Source organism: Chiloscyllium punctatum, chromosome 40 (assembly GCF_047496795.1).
Source record: "Chiloscyllium punctatum isolate Juve2018m chromosome 40, sChiPun1.3, whole genome shotgun sequence".
Lineage (NCBI taxonomy): Eukaryota > Metazoa > Chordata > Chondrichthyes > Orectolobiformes > Hemiscylliidae > Chiloscyllium > Chiloscyllium punctatum.
In genome coordinates this window covers 21,897,493-21,908,632 of record NC_092778.1, presented here as the reverse complement: position 1 = coordinate 21,908,632, position 11,140 = coordinate 21,897,493, and the positions used below count along the sequence as shown (strand labels likewise).

The 11,140-nt window shown below is 43.0% G+C and overlaps 1 protein-coding gene across 4 annotated transcripts in view; it reads right to left on the bottom strand.

The window, feature by feature from the left end:
* Positions 1–10,911, bottom strand: part of LOC140464425 (uncharacterized) — a 409,548-nt gene extending 398,637 nt beyond the window's left edge. For all 4 annotated transcript variants that reach the window (XM_072559463.1, XM_072559465.1, XM_072559466.1 and 1 more), the window contains exons 1-4: positions 10,763–10,911; positions 9,870–9,920; positions 7,998–8,158; positions 2,526–2,596 (exon numbers count right to left, since the gene is read on the bottom strand). In XM_072559463.1, the coding sequence (XP_072415564.1) occupies positions 2,526–2,596; positions 7,998–8,158; positions 9,870–9,920; positions 10,763–10,814 (335 nt within the window). In that variant the 5' untranslated portion in view covers positions 10,815–10,911. The remainder of the gene's footprint in view (positions 1–2,525; positions 2,597–7,997; positions 8,159–9,869; positions 9,921–10,762) is intronic.
* Between the last annotated feature and the right edge of the window lie 229 nt (positions 10,912–11,140).

Sequence of the window (11,140 nt, the reverse complement as noted above, 5' to 3'; positions counted from 1 at the left end):
TCTCAGGCACATCTTGGAGGGTGGGGTGGGAGGGGGTGTAAGAAGGGGGTAGAAAAAAAAAATAAAAATAAAGAAAAAAAAAGGATGGAACAGATGAGCTCCAACTAAGGTGCCCTACTCTGCAGCCATCTTGGAACAACCCAAAAGCAACAATAAATTTATACTGCACGGGACAATGGTGCAGACTGGTAGGCAGATGAGCTCTAATTGGTCGAGGTGTTTAATGGAAAAAGCGCCACAGAACAGTTATTCCTCAAGGTATTTTATTTTGGAATCTGCATCCCCTTCTTACGCCGTGTAAGTTATTGCTTCCTTTGAGATCTGATATTCTTGCATCTGTCATGATGATGGCAGCGTCTCGACAGCATGTCACGTTTTTCACTCATACTCAAGATAAAAGGCTGTAACTCAGCAGCTCCAAAGCCAAAAGCAGCAACTTTTCATTCCTTGAAATCAGCAAATAAATGAAAAAAATGGAAGCGTGCCAGGACACATCAGTGAAGTCATGCCAGTTGTCTGAATACAACATGCTCCTTTAAAGATCTTCTCTGGAAAGGGTACTCGCTAGAGTGTAAGCCCGGAGCCTGATTAACAGATTCCATCACTGGACAATAATTGCAACACAATGCTCCACGACCCCCAAGAGAAGTAAGAGTTACTCACGCTCATTTTAGACACAAACAAACTGACTGTTTCTGTGAGAGAGTTTCAAAAACAATGCTAGCAGAATCCATTTTACTTTACTGAAGGATGCTAAAGTGTTCTTTTTTCACTGACAACAGAAAGAAAACCATGGAATTGTTGTCACAAGATGACACAAAGAACAGGAGTGACAGCACGGGAAGGGTGACGGAGAGTGAAAGGGAACATCCAAGAGATCAGATAGCATTATAATCTTTCTTGGGCAAAGTGTGAGAATCGAAAGGGAGGTGTACAGAACAGCAAGAAGACAGACATCCACAAATCAATCATAAAATATCAAAGTCAAAGTTTGTAGAGATCTCAGAAATTTATAAATCAGGCCGCCAAATGTTTTTGTTCACATCAATGCTGCCAAGCATATACCCTTTCCTTTCCCCTCATTGACAGACCCACACAAGGGGCACTCAGCCAGGCCCACTTCACACTCCCTAGTTCTGCCAAACCTCAACATCTGCCCCCCAAACCACCTCCCCCATCTCCAGAGGATAGCACTGGACCACAGGACCCGAATCATGCTGCCAATTCCTCACATCACACACACACCCCCATCCCCATCCCCTCTCAAACTCAGTACTGCCAAACTCCAGAATTCTCACCATCTAGTCACACACAGACACCCAACTCCTACAAAATCTCCCTTACTTATCTTCAAGCAAACACCATCTTGTTGAGTATCAGCTTCAACAATGTGACAAGGAAGAAGTCAAACTCTTGTGCAAAGCAATATATACAAGACGAGACATCATGTTTACAAACGTAAGAAATTTGAGCAGGACTTTATGACCTCTTGAATCTGCACTGCAGTTTAAGATGATCATCACTGATCCTCAGGTGGAATGATGACCCGGTGCCTCAGTGTCAGTGACCCAGATTCGATTCCACTCTCAGGCTACTGTTTGTGTAGAGTTTGCCTGTTCTCCTCGCATCTGTGGGGTTTCTCCCACGTGCACTAATTTCCTCCCACAGTCCAAATATGTGCAGGTTAAGTGGATTGGCCATGCTAATTTGTCCCGTAGTGTCACAGGGATGTGCAAAATGGGTGGGTTAGCCATGGAAATGCAGGTTTCGAGGAATAAGGTGAGGTAAAGGGAAGATTGGGTGGGATGCTCTTCAGAGAGTCAGTATGAACTCAATGGGCCGAATGGTTCCACACAACAGGGATTCTACGATTAGCTTCAACTTCACTTTCTTGTCCTCCTTCCTGGATTCTGGAGGAAACGAAAACTGTCTGTCGCAGCCTTAAACATATTCAATAACCAAGCTACTGTAGCCCTCTGTGGTGAAGCATGCCACAGAGTCACTGCCCCCTTTTACTTGAAGCAAATTCTCCTCAATTCTCTGAAATGATCTCCTTATTCTGAGACCGCGCCCCATTTTAGACTCAAGGGGAAACAATTTCTCAGTATTCACTGTCAAGCCCCTTTAGAGTTTTGCACGTTTCAATGAGATTAACTCATTTTTCTTCTCTCCTCCACTGATCCTAGGCTCAATTTACTCAGCTTCTCATCCCAGAGACCTTTTCTGTACCACCTCCTTCCCAAAATGTGGAAATGAAAATTGCACACTGTCTTCCAGGTGCGGTCCCAAAGTCCTCTACAGTTGGAGCAAAATTCCTTTATTCCTGAACTTCAATCCCCCATTTGCCTTCCTAACGGTTTGGTGCATCTGCATGTGAGATGGCCCTGTACATGTCTACTCAGGTGTTTCTACCTTCAGAATGAAAAAGGACAGTTATCAATTATCATCACAGACCTGCAACTTGTTAAGAGTCAAAACTGTCAAACTGTATTTAAGTATACTGAGTTTTTGAACAGATACAGTACCTTAGCTTTTCCTGATTTGGGAGAAGTTCCACCTCATTTGACATTGATCCTTTAATCTGTGTATTTCTTAGCTGAAAACAAATTGATAGTTTGGAATTGAAAAGTAAAGTAGAGACTGTGTCCTTCTTTAATTACAGTATTTAATAAACAAACTTCACAGAATTATAGAATTGTTATGGCACAGAAAGAGACCATCATGTCTGCACTAGTTCTGTTGACACTAGGTAATCCCCATATTATCCTATATCCAACTGGATACATCTGTCCATTTTGCAAAACTGGATTTTATTTCTTGCCCTCACTTTATATTCCAGCCCTAAACACACTTACACTATTTGATGGGAATGAGATGTGTGCTTCCTCAAAACAGACAAAAAGCAAGAGCCAAAATTAAGGTGAGTTTCCTTTTTCACAATATTCCGACTCTTGTTCCAAAATCCCTTGTTATGCACAATCTTGCTGATCCAAGTGTCCACCAAATTAAAAAAAAAACACCTTGATCACGAGTGCCATTGCGATACTGTGGCATTGACAGAAGTCCTTGACCAGGTTAACCCAAGAGTGCCGAGACCAGTAGCTGTGTCTAAACCTGCACTAAACAGAGATCAGAATTCAAAGAATGATCAATTAATTCATCTAAACTGAACCTGGACTATCCAAGAAGGAAGATGCTAAAGCCATGAAGGCAGGTGTTGGCAATGAGGTAACATTATTTCACTTCAGGAATAATTTTAAGCAAACTCAACCAATGGAAAGCCAGCACTATCAGAACTACCACCGGATTTTAATTGCGGTTGACTCAATAAGTTGCTACGGGGCTCTTGTGGTGCAGTGCTGATGGCCCTGCCTCTGGATCCTCTGCCAGGGTTTTGAGTTCAATTGTGTGCAGTAACATGTTTGAGCAGGTCGATTAGAAAATATCAAAGATGGGGTAATTGAGACACAGAGTCGTATCCCTACTCCTGAGCCAGGAGGCCCGGGTTCATGTCTCACCTGATCCAGAGATTTCTGAACAGACTGAAAATATCTAGGTGCTACATAAATATATTTTCATATTCCCAATCCCTTACTGTGAGCAGAAGTTGTTGCCCACAGCACCACCACATTCAATGTCGTTCATGGCAGACCGTTACATCCACTATGATCTCCCCAGCTCAGCCACTATCATTGCTAAAAGCTACCCATTGCAAATGCAAACTTTGCAGATTTTTGTATTTTACAATTTGGAGTAGTGGAGTGGTAGTGGCAGCTTCGTAATTATGTCACTGGTCTAGTTATTGAAAACAGCACATTAATGTTCTGGGCACACGGGTTTGAATTCACCATGACAGAAAACAATTTGAATTCAATTTTTTTTAAAAAACTGCAATTAGAAAGCTGTCCTTGTAATTGTCAACTGTCATAGAAGCCCGCTGGTTCACTAATGTCGTTTAGGGACAGAATCGAATTGAATTAGCTTTATTGTCACATGTGGTCAAATGAGTACAATAAAAAGTTTACAGTCACCACATTACAGCACCATCTTAGGTATAAATGTACCCAGGTACAGATAGTGAAGATCAAATTCTTAGGAAACAAAAAAAAACAGAAAAGAAGCAAAGGCCAAGGAGTGGCAGATGGAGTTGAATTTAGATAAATGCGAGGTGCTGCATTTGGAAAGGCAAGTCTGGACAGGACTTAGACACTTAATGGTAAGGTCCTAGGGAGTGTTGCTGAACAAAGACACCTTGGAATGCCTTGAAAGTGGCGGGCTTAGAGGGATACGGGCTGAATGCTAGTAAATGGGACTAGATGTATATAGGATAACTGGTCAGCACAGACGGGTGGGACCAAAGGATTGTTTCTGTGCTGTACACCTCTGACTCTATACTGATCTCTAAGAAATTTGCCATCCTTGGGTGGTCTGCCCTACATGTGACTCCAGACCCACAATATCATGGTTGACCCTTAATTTTCCTCTGGACAATAAATGCCACTAAAAACCTCTTCCTATAAGTTTTTTTGAAGAGAGTAAAATTACAACACAAGCACCCAACATTTCAGTTTGAAAACACTTTCTTTTGCAGGTGTATAAAAATGCTGCGTATGAAAAGATAACTCTGTCTTTTTCTGACATTGCCAATGGAATCAAATCTCAATAAAGTTGAATGCGTTCTGCAGCATTTTAAAAATATCTCATCAGAGAAGCAATGACAGGAAAATAAAAACATTGTGCAATCCTATGTTGGCAGATGGAAGCAGACAATGAAAAAAAGTGTCCCTGGGATTTAAAAGGGAGATGAGATCTAGTAAGAATTGGAAACAGAACAAATGACAATAAAAGGAAAGGGCAGCTAAGTGAAAGCTAATCAGGTCACTGTGCTATAGCAAGGCTAAAGTCACATTACACCACATTCAACCATATGCAGTTTGCTTTAAAAATGAAAGAAAAAAGATGTTGTGGTTTTATTCAATAGGTTTATGTTTTATTTAACAGCTCTTACTGACTAGTGATGAGCAACTGCATGGAGTTGTGCCGTATTTTATCATTTGACCACCTTCCTCTATAGGCATTGTAATAGAACCCATTTAAATTAATCATAAACTGCATGCCAAATAACAAATGGCTGGCAGTGGTTTCCAAATGAAATGTAGACATTTCAGGACGTGTTTAAAAACTTGCAATCTTCCAAGAATGTCTCAGATGCCATCAGGATTAAAAGAGAACGTATTGTCCCAGATGTAACTACACACCCTTTTGTTTTCCCAATTGCATTATGCATACTGCTGAAGGACCACTGACGGGTCAGCTTCTTTGTCAAAAGGGCAGCGCGAAGCTGCTTTGGGCAAGACGTTGGCCTCACTGGAGACTGACGATTGCCATCTTCAGCCCCCTCTGTGTTATGGATGACTGAGCCCAAAGGCCAATTTGAAAGCAGAATATTGACAGAGCGAGGCTGGGTCAGTGATCTGGGGCACATAGGGGCAGAGGGCGCGTCAAATGATTTTCTCACCTCATTAGCTGAAACATCCAGCAAAATACAGCTGGCCAATCACCCACTAAATACAAGAACTGCAAAGGGAGGAAGAGTTGTAAGGCAAGATCAGAGGATGCCAGGAGCGATGTATATGAACGATGAAAAGCTGCTGTAAATATAAATTTGCGATGAAACACATCATGGGAGATGAAATGGGATCAGTGGCTGCATTCCTTAGTAAGGGCATACAATTACAAAAGTCCATTTTGCAACTATTATTTCCCCCATTCTCTGAAGTCAGTCATCAAAAGATTTCTTTGGGCTAAAAGCCAAAGAACCATGGATGCTGGAAGTAAGAAACAAAAAACAGAAGTTGTTGGAAAATCTCATCAGGTCTGGCGGCATCTGTGGAGGTTCAGGTCTGGTGACTCTTTCTCAGAACCTGCTGAGCTTCTCCTGAATTTTCTGTTTTCGAATTCTCTGGACAAGTAGTACTCTGGATTAACAAAGTTGAACTGGATTTTTTTTGCTGCTGCCTAACCTACGTACGGTTTGTCATGAGAACAATTTTATCATCAATAAGTTACCCACAGCACGTTTCCTTTTTTTTTGGTTAAAGGACACAATACATTGAAGTGGCTCAATAAGCTAAAAAGCAGCATTGTTTGGGAGAGGAATCCGAGTGAAAGCTGACACCACGAGATCTAACGGAGTTCTTCAGATTGCTACAACATAGTGAGGCCTACATATTAAATAGAAGATGGAACAGACTGAACTCTGCTCACAGACACGCAGGAAAAGGTAACACAGATCTTTTCACAAGATCACAAACTGTCACTGCGGGGCTTGATATTTGTTGCTCCAACCCAAGTATTTAATTAATAAAGTTGTGACAGCTTCCTAATCCCTGATAACTCTGTCAGAAGGACCCGCTAGAACCCTGCAGGAGGCTTCTACCACATCATCTCACTGGGGTGCCAGCCTCACATTTTGTACCACAGGTTGGCACAGTGGCTAGCACTGCTGCCTTACAATGCAGTGACCCAGGTTCAATTCCACCCTCCGGCGACAGGCTATGTAGCATTGTACATTCTCTCAGTGTGTGTGTGGGTCTCCTCCACGTGCTCTGGGTTCCTCATACAGTCCAAAGATGTGAAGGTTAGGTGAATTAGCCATGGGAAATGCAGGCTTACAGGGATGGGAGGGGGTGGGTCAGGCTGGGATGCTCTTTGAGGGTCAATATGGACTTGATGGGCCGAATAACCTGCTTCCACACTGTAGGGATTCTGATACTCTTTGAAGAAACGGAGAACGTACATAATACGGTCAGTTTCTCTAATACTAGGGGTTTAAGGTGAGAGGGAGAAAAGTTCAAAGATGATGTGAGGGGCGGGTCTATCTACACTGAGTGGTAGAAGCCTGGAATGCACTACCAGGCGTGAGGGTGGAGGCAAATACTATAGGGCCATTTAAGGGAGTTTCAAACAAGCACATGGACATGCAAGGAATGGAGAGGTATAGACCAAGAGCAGGTAGAAGGGATTAGTTTAGTTTGGCGACATTGTGGGCCAAAGGGCCCACTCCTGTTCAGTAGAGTTCTATGTTAGAGAAAGAATCATGTAAAAATGAGAAACACACATCCACAAAACAACTTTACAAAAAAAAAGGAACACATGCAGAGCTGTGCTCAAAATGACTATGCATGACAGAGCTTGTCAGCACATGTTGCATTTGCTGTGATACAATACAATTAAACAAAATAAAAACTTACTGATGAGGAAATAAATAAAACAAAATTGTTCCAGTGAAAAATTAAACAGAACAGAATCCTACAGTGTGGAAACAGGCCCTTCAGCCTAATAAGTCCACACTGACCCTCCAAAGAGTAACCCATTCCCCTCCCCTATTACTCTACATTTACCCATGACTAATGCACCGAACCAACACATCTTTGGACTGCAGGAGGAAACTAGAGCACCCAGAGGAAACCCACACAGACAGGGAGAATGTGCAAACTCCACACAGACAGTCACCCGACCACTAAATCAAGCTTGGCTTTGTTGATCAGATTAAATTGGACTTAAATGCAAAACCTATCAGCTGTAATATGGAAATATGCGCAATTTAGACATTAACTAAATTACAGTCAACGATGGTCACCGACTCATAGCCACATATTTCCAAGTCGCATGATCTTCTTTTTCCTAATATTCTTTCATGGATGTGAGTGGTACTGGCAAGGGCAACATTTAATACCCTCCCATTCCTAACTGCCCATAAATTGATTAGTTTACCAGACCATTCCAGGGGGTAGCTGGTCCAGCATCACATGGGGGCCAGACCAGGTGAGACTGGCAGATTTCCTTCCCAGTAGGACATTAGTGAACCAGATGGGTTTTTAGAGCAACCAATGATAGCTGGAATGGCCAAGACTGGCTTTATATTCTGAATTTTATTTATTGCCTGCATTGTATTGTACCCAAAAGAACGTTGTAAAGCGTAAAACAATACTTACTGTTAAGACATGGTGGCACTTGTCAAGAACATCGATAATGACTAAACAGTCAATTGTCAGTCCACTGCTCTCATCTAAACTTCCCTGCAAGAAACTGTTTGCGGCAGTCGTGTATTTGTAGGTATATCGGAAACCTTTCTGGTAATTCAGGTGACTGGTACCTGAAGAAACAACATTTCAGTTAACTTTGTTCAATTTTAATTAAACAGTGGTAAAATGCTGAATATTTGACCAACTAAAGCAATGCATTTGTACTTAACTGATCTTTTCTAATTTATAACGATGACAAAATATTTTGAAGCCTCTTTCACTTTGCAAGAGTCTCAAGGAAAAAAAGTTTGTCAAAAATGACTTTTTCCAGTGTTAGGGGCAGAGGAATCCGTGCCTCACACTTGTCTATAAGGAATACCAGAAATAGCTGCTGACCTAATCTAACTGGTGTTTAACCGACCAAATTCTGCAGATTTAATAGAAGGTTTAATTCTGAAGTATGATGGCCCCAACAAGGTAGTTAAGGTCATATTACAACATGACCCTGGTCAGAAACAGGACTGTGCTTTTCACAACAATCATTGTTACCTTACAGCTCACGTCAGCACTGCCTATTCCCCCTCTCCCACTTACATTTTGAGAGGGCCAGGATCGAACATTGTTTTGTGATCTGTCTAGAAATATTGCAAATGGCCACAGCTAACTAAATTAAAGCAAGTTTGTTCATTTTCTTAGGTGCAAATGATTGAACAGTTCTCAGCACAGACTGGGTATTATTCACTTAATAAGGCTTAAAAACAGTGACCACAGTATATACACACACACACACAGACAGATGTGCAGTATGTGAGGCTCAGCAACCGCTTGGCAGCCTTGTGTTTTAGGGAATCTGCAGAATATCAAGTGGAGCAGAAAGAGGTCTTAAAACTGCAAAATTAGCAAAAGACTGTGTACACTATGATGGAATGTTACTACATAGGAAAGTAATATCATACAGTTCTAGAGATGCACAGCATGGAAACAGACCCTTCGGTCCAACTTATCCATGCCGATTGGATATCATAAATTAATCTAGTTCCATCTGCCAGCATTTGGCCCATATCTCTCTAAACCTTTCCTGTTCATTTACCCATCCAGATGCCTTTCAAATGCTGTAATTATACCATCTGCCACTACTTCCTCTGGCAGCTCACTCCCTAAAATATACCATGAAACAGTTGCCCCTTAGGTCCCACTTAAAAGTTTCCCCTCTCACCTTGAAGCTATGCCTACGGGAGTTTTGGACTCCCATACCCCAGGGAAAAAAAAGACCTTGACTGTTCATCCTCTCCTTATTTTATAAACTTCTATAATAGGTATTAATTGCACAGCCTGTTATACTGGAAGGGCATGATATTTAAACACTCCTCGGAGCTAAAGTAGTGGCGATAATGAATGATAAACGATGAGTGAGGGCGAGCAGGCGCCTCTATTTGCAGTGAGGAATCCTCTTCCCCTTTGCATGCTCTCAAGTCAATATGTTTGCACACTGCAGTGTTGAGTTCCAGCAACAGTGAAATTATTGTCCCGGGCGGTTATACAGTGACTAATATCTTGGCTGGGAAGCTCTCATTCTGTAATGCAGAAGGCACACTGGTGGGGCTGGACGGCCGGGCAAGAACACTGAGCCTGTTAAAGAGAGGGTGAGGAAAGGAGGGGCGGACAGCAGTTTTTAATACAGTGCTGAGTGTTGGGTATCTGCACTTCAATAGCAGCAGCACCGTCTGAGTGCCTCCCTGTTAACACTGGACACTGTACAGAGGACCCCCTGCGGTTTGCAAACTAAACCAATATTTCACCTCCGAGCGGGGCTAGCCCCACGTGAATACACCCGGTGCTTACCAGTGCAAGTGGGCACGCAGGGCTTGCCTGGCCGAGCGTCCGCCGGGTTTCCTGCAGAGTAAAAAAAAAGACAGACATAAAAAGCAATGGAGCATCTCAAAAAGGTGTGCGAAATGAGGGGTTTGTTTTGTTTTGCCCAGAGCACGGAGTACCATCACTGAAGGCAGTTACAGAAAAGCTGCATTCAGATGTCACCGGTTTTGAAAGCCCAGAGAGACAGGGTCGGGAGGGGTCAGTCCTGCGTTGCCCTGTCTGCTCAGCGGCCCCCGGCAAAAAAAATAGCCTCTTCACAAGAAGAGATCCCTCTCTTCCTCTTCCTTGTGAATGAGAGAGAGAGAGAGAGAGAGAGGAGAGACTCAATTTGCAGGGATACAAGACAGTACCTCACCCCCCCCAAAAGCTCATGGACAGAGACCACCCCCCTCAGCATGTTTATTCCAGATTATTCAACCAAAAAGTGAAAACTCATTCTAGACAATTTTGCTAAAATCCCTTCCAAATGCCCTTTCAATCCCAGATCCTAGCAGGATCTATACAATTGCAATTAAAATTGCTGTTTTTTATTAAGAGAGAGAAAATACAATGCCTCGGTTCCCCGGTGTAGATCAGGAATTTAATAATCTGACAAATCACTGCACACTCAGACGCAACTTCACGTACTGCCAGGGATAGCCTTTACTCAGTCAACAATCCCGTGAACTGATTCTCTTTTCTTTTTCATTTTCAGCCCTTGCACGCACTTGCAGTTCCATTGGAAAGAACATTAGAAACTTGAAAAGAATCGGTTTGGACACACACACAGCACTGAGGCTGGGTAACTTTTTTTTTCCCCCCCTCTTCCCTCTCCCCTCTCATACCACTCCCCTACAAGTTTCCAACGGGTACAGACTTACTTCCAAGGCAGCAAACAGCCGCCCAGAGACAGAGGACCGCCCGCAGCCTCATCGCTGTCACAGAGGGACGCTCCTGGGGATAGTTGGGAGCAGTGCAGCGCCGGTTCCTGGGCTGGGGACACGCTGCCACCGGAGCTGTTCAGTCAGCGACAGACCTCACTCCTTCAGCCGGGCGTGAGGAGAAGGGGCAGCCGCTGGAAAACTTTCGACCAATCCCAGGGGCTCGCCAGCTCGGCTAATATTCTCATTGGTTAGGAGAAGGGACAGGAAAACAGCAAGATCTCACACATACACACACGTAAACCCCATCAAATCATGTTTTAAAAAGCAGCAAACCTTAAATGGTATGAGTTGCTGAAAAGTATTGTAATCTGATTT